Source organism: Melanostigma gelatinosum (genome assembly GCF_949748355.1).
Source record: "Melanostigma gelatinosum genome assembly, chromosome: 1".
NCBI lineage: Eukaryota > Metazoa > Chordata > Actinopteri > Perciformes > Zoarcidae > Melanostigma > Melanostigma gelatinosum.
This window is the reverse complement of record NC_136634.1, coordinates 891,161-908,660: the sequence shown is the minus strand read 5'-3', so window position 1 is coordinate 908,660 and position 17,500 is coordinate 891,161. Positions and strand designations below refer to the sequence as shown.

Here is a 17,500-nt window from a genome sequence, read left to right as displayed (position 1 = left end):
AACTTCCGGTCAGGAGTGAAATAAATCAATAAATTATTTCACTGAAAACTGAGCTTTTGTGTACATATATATATATATGTACATATATATCTATAATATCATTAAATTAGCCTTTATTATAAGTGAAGGAAAAGTAAAGGGTTTTAGGTTTAAGATTGTTTAAATGAAATGTTCCTTTAGAATATTCACTATATTATGAATCAATTACTGTATTTATTTATGTTAAATTAGGATTTTTATTTTTTCAAATGTGATTATGACATCTAAAAAGGCAATCCGGTTTTTTTTGTTTTTTACTCATAAAAAGACATATTTTAGACTAAAAACAACATGTTATAAATAAAATGAAAATCGTTTCCTCTGATTGTACATTTAATCTAATCTGTGAATTTTCTGTAACCAGAAGCTTTATTTTTTGTATTCTTATTCAAACCATTGAATTCTTTGTTTTTATACATAAGGCTTTAAAATATATGATCTGTTTGAATAATTTGTTCCTTTTATTTGTTTTGTTTTGTCTGCTTTTCTTTACATTTACATGAACTATTTACTCTTATTTATTTGTATTTGTTGTAGCTTTTGTATTTTTTTATGCATTTTGTATAAAAAAAAAAAGTTGTGGAAATTAATGCAAAATTTGTAATATATATTTTTGATTGATTGATTTTTATTTGTCTGCGATTTTTTTTAAATTTAAAATGACTTTATTTATTATTATTAATTATTTATTTGATGTATATTTATCTGGCGGTAGGTGGCAGAAAAGCGCCACCGGTGAGTCTCAACTGCTGAAGACAAACAGAAGAAGAAGAAAAACACTTACTTTTCCGGTCTCCACCGGATGTTGTTATGTTGTTATGTTTTGGAGGGAGGACCTGAATGCGTGAAACCCCGCTGAAAAAACGGCAGAAATGGAGAACACATATAGAAGTAAAGTAACTTAAAACATATTGTTTGGATATGAAGATACTATTTTTAATAACCCTCATGAAAAGACTCTAAGGTTATTTCATTAAACATTTAATTTGTGACCTTGTTGTTGTGCTAGAGATGCTAACGCTAGCTAAGAATGCTAAAAACACTGTTAACGTTCTTCTCATAGCTTATTAAACTCATACTGACAAGAACATAATTGAGTTTAATAACATTATTATTATTATGATCAGTGGTGGAAGAAGTACTCGTATATTTTACTCTCGTAAAAGTACTTTTATCACACGTGACAGCATGTTTACTGTTGATTATACAGATTGATGATGGTGATTATAGTGTTGATGATGGTGATGACGATGGTGTTGATGGTGTTGATGATTACAGTGATGATGATGGTTATGGTGATGATGATTATAGTGTTGATGATGGTGATGGTGATGACGATGGTGGTGATGATGGTGATGATGGTGTTGATGATTACAGTGATGATGGTGATGATAGTGTTGGTGATGGTGATGGTGATGACGATGATGATGATGATGGTGATGGTGATGATGATGGTGGTGATGATGATGATGACAGTGATGATGGTGGTGATGATGATGGTGGTGATGATGACAGTGATGATGGTGATGATGGTGGTGATGATGACAGTGATGATGGTGATGATGGTGGTGATGATGGTGGTGATGATGACAGTGATGATGGTGATGACAATGGTGATGATGATGGTGATGATGACAGTGATGATGGTGATGATGGTGATGATGATGATGATGGTGGTGATGATGTGATGACGATGGTGATGGTGATGATGATGGTGATGAATATGATGATGATGATGATGGTGATGATAATGGTGATGGTGATGATGATGGTGATGAATATGATGATGATGATGACAGTGATGATAATGATGATGGTGATGACGATGATGGTGATGATGGTGATGATGACGATGGTGATGATGATGATGACGAATGTGTTTCCATAGTGACAGACAGAGACATCAAACTGCTGATTCAGCTTCGAGCCACCAACGCCGACATCTTCACCGGGCGGAAGAACTCGGCCATGAGGGGCTGGAGGTCAGTCTGGTCTCAGACTGTGTTCAGGGTCCCGTTGGTCTGATCCTGGTCTCTGATGGTGAACTCTCTGCTCTCCTGCAGGGCCATCAGGAACGAGATGGGGATCCACGGAGCGCTGAGCGCTCAGCAGCTGAAGAAGAAGTGGGACAACCTGAAGGACAAGTACCGGGTCAGTCCGGCTGTTCTTCTGACCCAGCTGACTGCTCGTCTGTAGTCCAACATGCAGCCGCTGGACGTATAGAGGACCTTATAGAGGCCCTTATAGAGGACATTACAGAGGACCATATAGAGGACCTTTTAGCGGACCATATAGAGGACCATATAGAGGACCATATAGAGGACCTTATAGAGGACCTTTTAGAGGACCATATAGAGGACCATATAGAGGACCTTATAGAGGACCTTATAGAGGACCATATAGAGGACCTTATAGAGGACCATATAGAGGACCATATAGAGGACCTTTTAGAGGACCTTATAGAGGACATTACAGAGGACTTTATAGAGGACCTTATAGAGGACCATATAGAGGACATTACAGAGGACCATATAGAGGACATTACAGAGGACCATATAGAGGACTTTATAGAGGACCATATAGAGGACCATATAGAGGACCATATAGAGGACCTTTTAGAGGACCTTATAGAGGCCATTACAGAGGACTTTATAGAGGACCTTATATAGGACCATATAGAGGACATTACAGAGGACCATATAGAGGACTTTATAGAGGACATTACAGAGGACCATATAGAGGACCATATAGAGGACTTTATAGAGGACCTTATAGAGGACCATATAGAGGACCATATAGAGGACATTACAGAGGACCTTACAGAGGACCATATAGAGGACATTACAGAGGACCATATAGAGGCCATTACAGAGGACCATATAGAGGCCATTACAGAGGACCATATAGTGGACATTACAGAGGACCATACAGAGGACTTTATAGAGGACCTTATAGAGGACATTACAGAGGACCATATAGAGGACATTACAGAGGACCATATAGAGGACATTACAGAGGACCATATAGAGGACTTTATAGAGGACATTACAGAGGACCATATAGAGGACATTACAGAGGACCATATAGAGGACCTTATAGAGGACCATATAGAGGCCATTACAGAGGACCATATAGAGGACATTACAGAGGACCATATAGAGGACATTACAGAGGACCATATAGAGGACATTACAGAGGACCATATAGAGGACTTTATAGAGGACATTACAGAGGACCATATAGAGGACATTACAGAGGACCATATAGAGGACCTTATAGAGGACCATATAGAGGCCATTACAGAGGACCTTATAGAGGACATTACAGAGGACCATATAGAGGACATTACAGAGGACCATATAGAGGACCATATAGAGGACATTACAGAGGACCATATAGAGGACTTTATAGAGGACATTACAGAGGACCATATAGAGGACATTACAGAGGACCATATAGAGGACCTTATAGAGGACCATATAGAGGCCATTACAGAGGACCTTATAGAGGACATTACAGAGGACTTTATAGAGGACCTTATAGAGGACATTACAGAGGACCATATAGAGGACATTACAGAGGACCTTATAGAGGACATTACAGAGGACTTTATAGAGGACCTTATAGAGGACATTACAGAGGACCATATAGAGGACATTACAGAGGACCATATAGAGGACATTACAGAGGACCATATAGAGGACATTACAGAGGACCATATAGAGGACATTACAGAGGACCATATAGAGGACATTACAGAGGACCATATAGAGGACCATATAGAGGACATTATAGAGGACCTTATAGAGGACATTACAGAGGACCATACAGAGGACCTTATAGAGGACCATATAGAATACCTAATAGGACATTTTAGAGGGCCGTATAGAAGACCTTAAATCTAGAACAGGAAGTCTCTAAAACGTAGGAACAGGAATCTAGTGTGTGGATAATATGAGATCATAACAGAAGAAGGAAAGTACATCTGGAGTTGACGAAGTCTTAAGAAGGCTCACCGTGGCTCACGGGGAGAGCGGGTCGTCCTTTAACCACGAGGTTGTCCGTTCGATCCCTGGTCTCCATGAATAGTTCTGAATGACACTGACATTGGTGTTTCATGCAGGAGTCTGCGTCAGTAATCTCATTGATTCAAATGACAATGAATCATGTTTCTGCTGATACGAGTACACCGGTTGTTCTGTGATCAGAAAATGTTTGCAAACATCAGCCGGGTTTAAGTGAAGACCTCCAGCAGACTGTGTGGAGGTCTCTGGTGGACTCGGACTGACCTCAAGTTGAGTTTAGAAAACAGTCTGTGCTCTTTATGTTTGTGACCTCTTTGTGTTCGATGAGCTGCTGCTGTCCATTTAAATAAAGTGATATAAACTAAAAGGAAACACTGCTTTTAAATGTCTGTCCTGTGTAGGTGCTGAAGAACCCCCCGCTGGGCATGGAGACCCCCACCAGCTCGTGGCGCTGGTTCCACCTGATGGACGAGGCCATGAACGGCCACCTGGCCGGGACCGCCAGCGTCGTCCAGCCGTCCACGCCGAGCGAGGACGAGGACGACGTCTTCGCCGCCACCACGCCGGCGGTGCCTTCGCTCCTTTTCCCCAAAACAGAAGCGTCTTTCTCTGGACTGGCCGCGGTTGAGTCAGGAGCTCTGCGGGGCGTCGGGACGCTGCGGGACGTCCTGGAGCTCAGCGGCATCGAAGCGGCGAGCAGAACCGGGTCGCCCGCTGAGGTCGTCTCGGCCGGACGAGACCACGTGAGAATAATCCCCGAGTGTGAGCCCGCCGTGATGGAGAGTCAACCGGCCGTGAACAAGAGCCAGACCGCCGCCGTGCTGTGCGCCACCTTACTGCCCGGCTGCACCTTCGAGTCCAACGGGACGCCGGCGCCGTCCTCCTCCTCGCCACTCTCGCCGCAGCTCCACCAGCCTCCTGTCGGGCTCGCCACAGGCGGCCCGGGCTCGCCCGACAGGAGGCTGGTGGAGCTGCAGCGAGAGTGGCGAGCTCTGGAGAGAGAGCAGGCCGAGTTCGACAGAGAGCTGATCGCCTTAGAGCGAGACAGAGAGATGCTGAGCAGAGACACCACCGCTCTGGAGAGAGACAGAGAGGTTCTGGACAGAGACCGGGCGGTTCTGGATCGAGACAGAGTGGTTCTGGATCGAGACCGGGCGTTCCTGGACAGAGACCGGGCGTTCCTGGACCGGGACCGGGTGTTCCTGGAGAGAGCCAGAGAGGACTTGGAGAGAGAGCGAGCGCTGCTCAGGAGAGAGAGGGCGGAGGAGCCGGCTGTGGACGGACATCAGGCCCAGAGGAGCACGGAGAAGGAGGTGGTGCTGCACACCAGGTTCTACCAGAGACTGATGGCTGCAGACCTGGACCCGGACCAGCTGGAGACCAGACAGAGACTGGTGTGTTTGTTCCAGAGGCTCGTTGAGAAGCTGTGATAGGAGGAGACGGGAGAGTTCATGTTCACGGTTCAATAAAGACTCGGTGTTCTTCTTCTTTGGTGGACAAACTTTAGTTTCAGACTCTTTTCTTGACGTCATTCTGTTCATTCTAGAGATATGATGCTCCTCTTACTCTCCTCCTCCTCTTTAATGACTTTCTGTGGTAGAATATGTTGAGTAGAAGAAGTCAGCAGCTCTGCAGCTGCCGAGAGAAGAAGAAGATCACCAGAGCAGCTTCTATTGTTTCTGTAACATTCATATATCCTGTGAATCAACCAAAGACGAATATTTAAATACTCGTCTTAACAAGTCACATTTTATAAAGGTTAAGGTTATATATGCAAATACAACAGAATGAAAACAATGAATCGTCAAAGTACACAATGAAAGTAAAGAAGAAATAAAAAGTCTGATTAGTAAATCAGGTCTCAGTCAGTACATGACTATATATATATGTTATAAATAAATAAATATATATATATATATAAAAAACATATTTTTACATCTATATATTTATATAGTTTCAAATTTAATTTACTTCTGCCACTATCTACTCTTTTATAATAACTTGTTTTTATTCAATTTTTTTTGTGGTGCTTCAAGAATTAAGGAAAAATAAAAAGTATTTCACAAGAATGTTTGTACGTGTAACCCCGCCCCCCCAAGCTGTGCAGGTCACCTGACGGAAGCCAGTTCTCGGGCGCTGTTAATCGAGCGCACCCTAAACCCAACCGAGCAGAGGAAACGTTTAACGGCTCTTTATTTACCGCTGTATTCACTCACAGAGACGATGGAGCACAATAATAACGGGAGAACACCGGACGTACATAACAACACGAGCTACCGGAAACCGGTGTTGTGTGGCGGGAAACCCGGCCCCGTGTCTGTTTGTTGTTTAGTAGGTTAGCTGCCTTTAAGCTAACGCTAGCTAGCAGCCTGCTTCTTCTAACGGTTAGCTTCGGGAGTTAGCTTCGGGAGAAACAGAACCGGTAAAACCTGCAGGATGCACTAAGTAATAGCGCTCAACTAACGTTAGTGTTACTAACTAACACTAACCTGTTAGTTAGTCCTGTTCGTGACATGTAACCTGTTAGTTAGTTAGCATCAGGCCTGGTGGTGCCAGAAAACTTCCTTCCTTTCCTCCTTCCTTTCCTCCTTCCTTCCTTTCCTAGCTGCCCCAGGAGTCAGTTCCAGACCTTCTGTTCTTCAATGATCACAATGGAGTCAGTCCTGAATCCGCTGCCACAGTTCTCAGAAAACTCCTATAAAAGTAAGTAATCTGTTCCCGGTGTCTTCTGTTCCTAAACTCATGCATCAGATGAGCGTGACCCTGACCTGTGACCTGTGACCTCTCTGCAGTGACTGAGGAGGATGTGAAGAGGCTGATAGAGTTCAGGGCGTCCAACGAGTCTCTGTTCACGGGGAAAAGGAACTCGGCCAAGATAGCGTGGAGGTAACTAACAACATCAACTCAAACACTGTACCTCAAATATGAGGTACTTGTACTTTAATCTTGTGTTTTCATGCCACTTTCTACTTTCTGCTTCTTGTTCTTCCCCTCTCTTCTTCCTCTCTCCTCTTCTTCTCCTCCTCCTCCTCCTCCTCCTCCTCTCGCTCTTCGTCTTCAGCACCATCCTAAAGGGCCTCGGTCTGGAGGGGAAACTCACAGCTGACCAGATCGCCAAAAAATGGGACAACCTGCGAACGAAATACAAGGTGATGAATTTATGTAGTTTATCTGAAGCAGCAGAACGTATTTAGACACATGAGTATTAGTTAGTCTGATTCATGCTGATAAACCATTCATTAATACTAGTGGTACTAGGTCCAGACTCTTTAAGGGTACAGACTCGTTAAGGGTCCGGACTCTTTAAGGGTCCGGACTTGTTTTAGCCTGGATCAGTTAAACCACTCTTAAGTCTAGCTGTGTGTCTTTCCAGGACCTGAAGCAGCCTTATCAGGGCCAGGACCACATCGGGGGGGTGGTGGAGTCGTGGCCCTGGTTCCACATCATGGACGAAGCCATGCACGGTCGCCTCTACAGCAGCAACCTGGTACTGAGCCCGGAGCCCCGCTGCAGCAGCGGCAACCAGTCCAACCACAACCAGGAGAACACCGACATCCTGGAGTTCCTCATCAAGACGGAGATGGAGGACACGGTGGCTCAGGAGGCTGCCGAGGACCACGGGACGTCCCGCGCCGCTCCCGCTGAGGGGGTCCCCATGGGCTGGAGGAGGATGAGCGAGTGCTCCTATAAAAGTAGTTATTTTAACACAGCGGGTTTAAGATCACATGAATCATTTCTTCCTTCTGAACCGTCCGTTTCTGTGTTTGTTCCTCGTTCACAGTGACCGAAGCAGAGACGGAACGAATGATCAAACTCAGAGCTGCAAACGAAGCCCTCTTCACCGGCAGGAAACACTCAGCCAAACCAGCCTGGAGGTGAGTCCACCTGCACCAGGTCCAGACTCTTACGGTCCGGACTCTTAACTTTCCTCACCGAGAGGCTACGGAGAAGGTTTAGCGTACAGCGTGTCGTACAATGCACCTCTCAGAAACGAATGTAATGAATGTCACACACGTTCCATATCCACTGAACGAAGAGATTCTGGGCAATAATATCATGTCAGCCATTTTACACGCTGCAAACGCAATTATACACAAACTAATATCATCAACTCGCAGATGTACCACAACATCACGTATTTTTCAACATGACTCCGCGAGCTACGCACTCCGGACAAAGCTACCAACGCAAAGCTGAAGGCTAACACGGACAACCGAGGTATCAGAAAGCAAGAGGCTCGGACACAGATTCCAGAGATATCTTCAGACTCTCCGTGAAACCATTACTGACATACAGCCAACAAGCACCAGAAGAAGACACCGCTTCACCGCTAACGATCATAAAGCTCCTCACCTTTACGCTGAGTCATGAAGACAAAGCCATCATTCCCCGCTCTGGAGGTAAATAAACTGCTCTACGTGTATCCCGTGTCTCCGTGATGACCGGGGCTTTATGAGGCAGGCAACGAGGGGGGGACCATTTTATGCTCCACGAGGGACGGCGCGGTTTTGATTTTGACTGGCTAACGATTCTGTCAATCAACATCACGTTAACACTCTTCAATTCTATAGGCTCTGAGGCGTCGGAGGAGGGTTCATTGACTGAAATGGACCAATGATAGGCTGAGATAGGTCCACATACACACCATGGGTCAGATGCTGTATTAGGATGTATTGAACACTATCACTGATGAAACAAGTGAAATATATAGTTATATATTATAGAAAATTACAATGGAACAGCTGGTTCCAATATTTCAATTTCGTGACCTCACCTGACCTCTCTGTACTAAAACCTCTAATTCTGTTCTGCTTCACTTCATCAAAGTGAAATCTGCACAGAGACTGCTGACATGCTGTGATTTGGGAGATGTTTTAGGCTTGCAGCTGCATCATTTCAAAGAAATAATAACAATAAAGGGCTTTTCTTTCCGGTGAACCTGAAACTTTTCAATTTGAGCTGTGTGCCTTCTTCACTCACTCTTAACCAGCAACGTCTACACTGATATACACACCTGAACGCGGCTCACAGGTGTTACCTGTATTATAACATCAACATCATTCAAATACAGCGTGTAGTTGGAGAAAGACACTCTTTAGGATGGGTATGCAATTTTCAAGCAGAGGCCTACAAATAGGGCTCGGGCCCAGAAGGGGTCTTAGGGTTCAGACTCTTGATGTCTTAAGGTTCAGACTCTTGAGGTCTTAGGGTTCAGACTCTTGAGGTCTTAGGGTTCAGACTCTTGAGGTCTTAAGGTTCAGACTCTTGAGGTCTTGAGGTTCAGACTCTTGAGGTCTTAGGGTTCAGACTCTTGAGGTCTTAGGGTTCAGACTCTTGAGGTCTTGAGGTCCAGACTCTTGAGGTCTTATGGTTCAGACTCTTGAGGTTCAGACTCTTGAGGTCTTAGGGTTCAGACTCTTGAGGTCTTGAGGTCCAGACTCTTGAGGTCTTGAGGTTCAGACTCTTGAGGTCCAGACTCTTGAGGTCTTATGGTTCAGACTCTTGAGGTCCAGACTCTTGAGGTCTTGAGGTCCAGACTCTTGAGGTCCAGACTCTTGAGGTCTTGAGGTCCAGACTCTTGAGGTCTTAGGGTTCAGACTCTTGAGGTCTTAGGGTTCAGACTCTTGAGGTCTTGAGGTTCAGACTCTTGAGGTCTTGAGGTTCAGACTCTTGAGGTCTTGAGGTTCAGACTCTTGAGGTCTTGAGGTTCAGACTCTTGAGGTCTTGAGGTTCAGACTCTTGAGGTCCAGACTCTTGAGGTCTTAGGGTTCAGACTCTTGAGGTCTTGAGGTTCAGACTCTTGAGGTCTTAGGGTTCAGACTCTTGAGGTCTTAAGGTTCAGACTCTTGAGGTCTTAAGGTTCAGACTCTTGAGGTCTTAAGGTTCAGACTCTTGAGGTCTTGAGGTTCAGACTCTTGAGGTCTTAGGGTTCAGACTCTTGAGGTCTTGAGGTCCAGACTCTTGAGGTCTTATGGTTCAGACTCTTGAGGTTCAGACTCTTGAGGTCTTATGGTTCAGACTCTTGAGGTCCAGACTCTTGAGGTCTTGAGGTCCAGACTCTTGAGGTTCAGACTCTTGAGGTCTTGAGGTCCAGACTCTTGAGGTCTTGAGGTCCAGACTCTTGAGGTCTTGAGGTCCAGACTCTTGAGGTCTTTTATTTTATATTTTTTCTTCTTGATTTGAATGTTTTCCAGACTTTCCTCACCAGACGAGACGTGTTTGTCAAAACAGCTTCAAGAACAAAATATAATGTTTGATGAATATTATCTCTGCTTTTGTGTTTTTTGTTTCTATCTTAATCTTTCATGTTTACATCTTTCATCTTTCATCTTTCATGTTTCATGTTTCGCGTATATTTTAATCACCAGGCATGAAACACGTCCTCTTTGTTTACCTTTTTAAATGTAGTTTTTTTTCTTTTGTCTCTGGTTTCCACTGGTCACGTGTCACATTGCTATGAATTGTGGGTAATCCCCTCAGGTCAAAGTCTGCAGATACGATATGTTTGACAAACATTTTAAATGCATTGAACGTGTTGATTATTGCGATGACTTCGTGTTCTAACCAGAATAGATTCTGTTCTTCGGCAGAAAAGCAGCAAATTGACTTTTGAGAAGCTGGAAAACACGTTTCTGGTGCTTTTGCTTGAAGAATGTTTTGCGTTGGTCGACTCATCGTTGCAGCTCTGCTGATGATCAGACCTCTGGAATAATCGCTGACTCATCAGTTAAAAAAGGGTGAATCTGATTTCGAACAACCAGTTTAACTTCCGTGTTGTTGTTGTTTTCCGACAGGAGAACAATGATTTGTTGACGTTGTATACAAGTACTGTGTTAAGACTCATCCCGAGTGCGGTTCTTCCTCTCAGATCCATCCTGTACCAGCTCGGTCTGCAGGGGAAGCTGACCACCGATCAGCTGGCCAAGAAGTGGGACAACCTGAAGAGGAGATACAAGGTAGGTCCGAGGTCTCGACCTCCTGCAGCTGCTCAGACCGCCCGTCCAAGACTCACAGTGACGCCTCTGTTCAGGAGGCGCTGGGCTTCATGCAGGAACCGCCGAGTCAGTCGTTCAACAGGAACCTTATCGTGATTCATCCGAATCACAGTCCAGGAAGCAGCTCATCCTTTCAGGTCCTGACTTCTGAAGCACTTTTTATTATTTATTGTCTTGGATGACAAACATAAGATTTATTTTGGGCGTATCGATTATGCAAAGGATGAAGGATGAGGGCGTGGTCATCTATTCATCAATCGGACATGAATCCAGCAACATCTCAGCTCCTCAGCTCAAGTCTGAGCAGAAACCAGAAAGATCTTCAATGTGAGAAACATCAAAGGTTTCACACTGAAGCTGGAAACATGATCCGACTCTTCTGATGATTCACTGGTTTCATTCTACAGAACTTAAGATCCTCTCACACACATGCAACACATCGTCATCAGATGAACCCATGAAGAAGAAATGATTCAGTCAAACAACGGGGATTCAAATATAGGATACATTCTGAACACGTACGTGTCGGAGTATACGCCAGATATAAACGTGATGAACAGCAAACGTCTCGGTGACTTGCAGTTGAGTTGCTTGTAACCGTCAATACGTCTGTGTGTAGAAGAAGAGACGTACTGATCTAAAGGAGTGAGTTGAGAGGTTGGAGATGACTGAAGCTGCTGTGGGATCACGTTGTGAAGCAGCAGCAGCCGTGTGATGATGATGATGATGATGATGATGTATTTCTTGATCAAGTTGGGAAAGATCTGCAGCTTTGCTCTCATTTGAAGCTCTGAACAGTGAAGCGGTCTCAACACTGTGTGTAGAACATTAGTTTACGTCTGAACTGGTGTTTCAGTGCATCTGGACCTCCTGAGGTTCCTGCATGAGGCCTGATGCTTCCACGTTAGTCCCAGCTTGTGACCAGATCTTCAAAGGTAGCATTAGAGGGTTGAAGGTCTGACGGAGGAGCGGCGGCGTGGCTGTGAGTCAGCGGTGGCAGAGTGTCGACAGGAGGATAAGGTCCCTCTGTGGACGATCTGTAGAACTTTCTGTCTCTACCAGGAGCTGAAGTTTCCCGCCCGAGGCGTGGAGACCAACCCGAGCTCCTGGCCCTGGTTCTACCGGATGAACGACGCCATGGAGGGCCGCTTCGCCGGGGCGGCGCCCGTCCTCACGCCCATCGTAGAGGACGAGGACGAGGACTGCGAGCCGCTGTCGCCGACGCCCAAGAAGAGAGCCCGCCGCAGCCGGGGGGGGATGGCCGAGTTCCTGACGGAGGCGGAGATGGACCTGCTGGTCGACAACGAGGACAAGAACGGATCGGCGTCTCTGGGGGATCTGCAGCGGATGGCCGAGTTCACCTATAAACGTGAGGAAGGCTGTGACTGGTCTGACGAGGAGCATGACCTCAGAACGCTACTTAAAGGAGCAGTGTGTGGCATGTAGGGACATCTAGTGGTGAGAGTCCAGATCACAACGTGTGTGCTTCCTGTAGATTATGTAAAAACCTGAAAGTCCCTCGAGCCGGTTCAAGATGGCCGACTCTATGAAACACACTGTCCCTTTAAGAGCTGTAGTGGAGTAAGCTACTCTCGCTGACTGAGTCATTGCTGTTAAAGTGGTGAGATGTATCGATTCCTGACCTCTGACCTCCATCCCAGTGACGGAAGACGACACCAGGCGACTCATCGAGCTGCGAGCTGCTAACGAGTCTCTGTTCACGGGGAGGAGGAACACGGCCAAGCCGGCCTGGAGGTAAAGGAGCACAAGGTCTGATCTGGACCGGGGGGGGGGGGTATGATCCTCATCCAGCTGTACCTGAAGCCTACATCGTGACTCGTCCTGGTTCCATGTCAGTAATGAGTTTGTCTACAGGGGGATAGTGAAGGAGATGGGTCTGACGGGGAAGATCACACCGGACCAGGTCGCCAAGAAGTGGGACAACCTGAAGACCAAGTTTAAGGTGACGACCTGCCCCGACTCACCTGTGTGTTGGTCTACCTGTTCAGATGAGGATCTGTGGTCCTGACGTGAATGTTTCATTGGTAAAGAAGTTGTGATAACAAGAAACATAAAGAGCGTCTGCTGACAGTTACAATCACTTGTAATGGGAACAAAGTGCAGCTGTGATTGTGGGCGGAGCCAGATCTAGTTTTGAGAATCGATTTCATTTTCAACCCTCTGGGCTTTTTGTCACTTTACACTCTGTGGTCTTGATTTTCAAAATAAAAGTCCTGCTCCTTATGATGACATCATCAAGAAGAAACAAGTTGAATTTCTTTGATAATTCGTTTTAGCATCTAAATATCCAACATTGGTCCAAAACATAGAGGCTCTACGTGTTCTATCAATAAATATATATATATTTATTTCTAATATCTCCTCTCTCCTCTCCTTCCCTCCTCTCTCCTTCCCTCCCCTCCTCTGTCCTTCCCTCCTCTCTCCTTCCCTCCCCTCCTCTCTCCTCCCCTCTTCTCTCCTTGCCTTCCCTCCTCTCCTCCCTTCCCTCTCCTCTCTCCTTTCCTCCCCTCTCCTCCTCGCCTCCCCTCCTCTCTCCTTCCCTCCTCTCCTCTCTCCTTCCCTCCTCTCTCCTTCCCTCCTCTCTCCTTCCCTCCTCTCCTCTCTCCTTTCCTCCCCTCCCCTCCTCTCTCCTCCCCTCCTCTCCCCTCTCCTCCTCTCTCCTCTCCTCCTCTCTCCTCTCCTCCCCTCCCCTCCCCTCCTCTCTCCTTTCCTCCTCTCTCCTTTCCTCCCCTCCTCTCCTCTCTCCTCTGTTTCCGTTTCCGGTTGCGTGTGAGTGGTGGACGTGAGTGTGAGTGGTGGACGTGAGTGTGAGCGGCGCGGAGGTTTGATTCTTGTTTCACAGCTTTGGGATTTGTTCCTCTGTCTCTGCACATGATCAGGTGAGATATAAGCGGTGTATTTATCGGAAGAACGTGTGCTTAGTGGTGTTGTTTGGCGTTGTTCGGGAGGATGGCGTCCTCCGAGACGCCGCGCCCGTCAATCCGGCACGGAGTCCGGGTAGTTCCACCGGACAGCAGCGTGTCAGTAGAGGAGGTGCTGCTGGCTGTGGGAGAACAGGTGGGACATGACAAACTTTCTTTCGCGTCTCGGATGAATAAAGCTGTGGTTGTGTTTGTGGCGAGCGAGGCTTACGTCCACAAGCTGATAGAGAGCGGCGTGTTCATCAGGGACAGCTTCGTGCAGGTCTCTCCGCTCTCGGTGCCCTCTACGCGGATCACCGTGTCCGGTGTTCCGCCGTTTATACCGGACGAACTGTTAGGGAATGAGCTGCGCAGGTTTGGAAAGTTTGCCAGCGGATTTAGAACAGTTAATTTGGGGTGTAAGGACCCCAAGCTGAAGCACGTGCTGTCGCTTAGGCGGCAGGTCTTCATGTTCCTGGAGTCACCGACACAAACACTAGAGGTGTCCTTCAGGGTGAAACACGGGGAGGGTTCATACATGGTGTACGCGAGCTCGGGACAGTTCAAATGTTTTGAGTGTGGCGATGTAGGGCACAAACGCTTCGCGTGTCCGCACAAGCAGCGGAGAGGCGCGGAGGCGGAGCCTCCGACTGCTCCGGAGGCGGAGCCTCCGGCTGCTCCGGCGGCGGCTGCTCCGGAGGCGGAGCCTCCGGCTGCTCCGGAGGCGGAGCCTCCGGCTGCTCCGGCGGCGGCTGCTCCGGAGGCGGAGGCTCCGGCTGCCCCTGCGGCGGCCGCTTCGGCGGTACAGACCGCTCCTGCACCGGCTGAGGAGCCTCCGGCTGCGGCGGTGCCGGCCGCGCCGGGACCCGCTGGTGTGGCTGCGGCTGCCGCCGGTGGGGTCGGCGGCGTTTCTTCGTCTTCTGCTGATGACAGTCAGGGCCAGTCTTACAACCAGCAGGCTTCTGTGGTGGCGCAGAACCTCATTACATCTGGTACCGGAGCACCACCACCGTCTGTAGGAGTCTGTGAAGAGGCAGCTACAGGTTCTGCAGGTGGAGATCTCAGCACAGCCTTAGATGACGCACAGAGTGTAGGGTCTGTGTCCAACAGCCAGATGTCTTGTGAAGGAGAGGACATGGACGATGGGAGTGAAGCAGATCTTGCATCAAATTCTGGAACGTGCATTAAAAGCTCTGATCTGTATTCACTTAAGGAAATAAACTCCTTTTTGGAGGTCACTTTCAATAGAACTGTAAAAGTGAGTGAGTATTTCCCCGACACGGAGAAGTTCATCCGATCTGTTGGGGTGGTGCAGAGGAAGGTGGGTTTGGACCTTTTAGACGGGAAAAAGCGCTACCGCCTGAAGAAACACATCACAGCCGCGAAGAAAGAGAGGAAAAGTCAAAAGGATCAAACTAAGACCGCTTAATATGATCATGTGCCACACGGGGTTTTCCACTTTCCACTGCTCACTTCTCATCTTGTCTTACCGCTTTCCATCCTCTGACCTTTCCATGCAGAGCTTTAATTTAGGGTCTTTAAACATCAATGGTGGGAGGGACGGGCATAAAAGGGCATTAATACAGGAGGTTGTAAATCAAAAAAGGTTGGACATCCTCTTTTTGCAAGAAACTCACACCATTCCATCAGATGAAGTAGACTGGGGTTTATGGTGGGAGGGCTCATGCACCTTGAGCCACGGAACCAATCTTAGTGCCGGGGTAGCCGTGCTGTTTAGAACAGCAGCTAATGCAACCGTCCTGTCGGTCACTGAGGTGGTGAAGGGTCGTTTGCTGATGGTGAGGGCAGAGATAGAGAGCTCGCTTTACTGCTTCGTCAACATATATGCACCGAATCAGGGGCCAGAGAGAGCACGCTTCTTCACTACGCTGCAAAACGAACTGCAGAGCTGCCTTCAGGAGCAGCTGATCATCGGAGGGGATTTTAACTGCACTTTAGACTTCACCATGGACCGAAATAGTGAGGAACCACACCCACAGTCAGCTCAGAGTCTCCACAACGTCATCTTACACTTAGATCTGTTGGACACTTGGAGAGTAAAACAGCCACTAAGCAGACAGTACACCTGGGTTAGAGTCAGAAATGACAGGATTAGTGCAGCCAGGCTGGACAGAGTTTACATCTCTCGCAGTCTCAGTTCCAGACTGAAGAGCAGCACAATCAGTCCAGTTGGGTTCAGCGATCACCACCTCGTCAGTCTAGGCTTGATAACCTCACCGGGTGAAAGGGTTAACTCCTACTGGCATTTTAACAATAAACTTTTACAGGACACCACTTTTTGTCAGAGCTTTGGGGTTCTTTGGCAGCAGTGGAAAACTGAAAAAGCTCGTTTCAGTTCTCTGAAGCAGTGGTGGGAGGTCGGAAAAGCACAGATTCGTGTGTTCTGCCAGCAGTACACCTCAAACGCCACCGCTAAAATCAAGTCTGCTGTCAAAGACCTTGAAGCCAACATAAAGATCATTGAGGAGGGCTTCCAGAGAGACCCAGATCCCGGTGTGGGCCAACTGCTGAAGGAGAGGAGGTTGGAGTTGAGCTCATTCCTGCAAGAGAGAGTGAAAGGAGCTCTGGTCAGGTCCCGTTTCCTTCAGTTGAAGGACATGGATGCCCCAAGTTCGTTCTTCTTCAACCTGGAGAGATCGGTGGCGCAGAGGAAGCGGATGACCTGCCTGAGGCTCCCGGGAGGCAGGATAACAACTGACCAGAGGGAGATGAGGACCCATGCCGTGGGCTTCTACGCTGCTCTTTTTGGGGAAGAGCCGTCCTGTATAGACAGCAGTAAGGAGCTCCTGGAGGGTCTTCCTCAGCTCAGTCCAGCAGAGAGGGCCACGCTGGACAGAGAGCTGACGCTGGAGGAGCTTTCAACTGCAGTGAACCAGATGGCTTCAGGAAAGACTCCGGGAATCGACGGCCTCTCCTCGGACTTCTTTAAGGCATTCTGGAACATCATCGGTGCTGACTTACACTCTGTTTTGATGGAATGTTTTAAAACAGGAACACTGCCTATTTCGTGCCAGCGGGCAGTACTCTCCCTGCTGCCCAAGAAGGGTGACTTGGCCCTTCTGAAGAACTGGAGGCCAGTGGCCCTGCTTTGCACGGACTATAAGGTGCTTTCCAGAGCCTTGTCCAACAGACTAAGAGACTACCTGGAAGTGGTTGTAAATAGCGACCAAACGTACTGTATCCCAGACAGGACAGTTATGGACAATATCTTCCTCGTCCGTGATGTGCTTGATGTGTGTAAATGTCACGATGTAGATGTAGGTATTGTCTCACTAGACCAGGAGAAGGCTTTTGACAGGGTGGGTCACACATATCTGTTTTCTGCACTTAGGGCTTTCGGGCTTGGTGATGGGTTTTTGGCTTGGGTGGGTTTGCTCTACAGTGGTGCTGAATGCATGGTCAAAATGGGAGCTGGCTTGAGTCGACCGATCCCTGTACGGAGAGGGATAAGGCAGGGTTGTCCTATCTCGGGGCAACTCTACAGCCTCGCTTTTGAGCC

At 47.4% G+C, this 17,500-nt stretch overlaps 2 protein-coding genes across 3 annotated transcripts in view; both read left to right on the top strand.

The window, feature by feature from the left end:
• Positions 1 to 859: 859 nt before the first annotated feature.
• On the top strand, positions 860 to 5,494 carry LOC306782191 (uncharacterized protein; the record flags this gene model as incomplete). The annotated part of the gene is made up of 5 exons (XM_079275430.1): positions 860 to 930; positions 1,928 to 2,021; positions 2,103 to 2,190; positions 4,466 to 5,260; positions 5,354 to 5,494. Exons 1-5 carry the CDS (start codon positions 912 to 914, stop codon positions 5,492 to 5,494), a joined length of 1,137 nt encoding a protein of 378 aa, XP_079131556.1. The 5' UTR covers positions 860 to 911.
• Positions 5,495 to 6,223: 729 nt separating this feature from the next.
• LOC306780752 (uncharacterized protein) overlaps positions 6,224 to 17,500 on the top strand; it is an 18,568-nt gene continuing 7,291 nt past the window's right edge. Inside the window, exons 1-9 of one of the 2 annotated variants that reach the window (XM_079273216.1) lie at positions 6,224 to 6,767; positions 6,857 to 6,950; positions 7,126 to 7,213; positions 7,438 to 7,756; positions 7,846 to 7,939; positions 10,933 to 11,020; positions 12,122 to 12,428; positions 12,721 to 12,814; positions 12,935 to 13,022. In XM_079273216.1, the coding sequence (XP_079129342.1) occupies positions 6,707 to 6,767; positions 6,857 to 6,950; positions 7,126 to 7,213; positions 7,438 to 7,756; positions 7,846 to 7,939; positions 10,933 to 11,020; positions 12,122 to 12,428; positions 12,721 to 12,814; positions 12,935 to 13,022 (1,233 nt within the window). In that variant the 5' untranslated portion in view covers positions 6,224 to 6,706. Of the gene's footprint in view, positions 6,768 to 6,856; positions 6,951 to 7,125; positions 7,214 to 7,437; positions 7,757 to 7,845; positions 7,940 to 10,932; positions 11,021 to 12,102; positions 12,429 to 12,720; positions 12,815 to 12,934; positions 13,023 to 17,500 lie in introns of those variants that run through there. The other variant, XM_079273217.1, reaches the window with a different exon arrangement.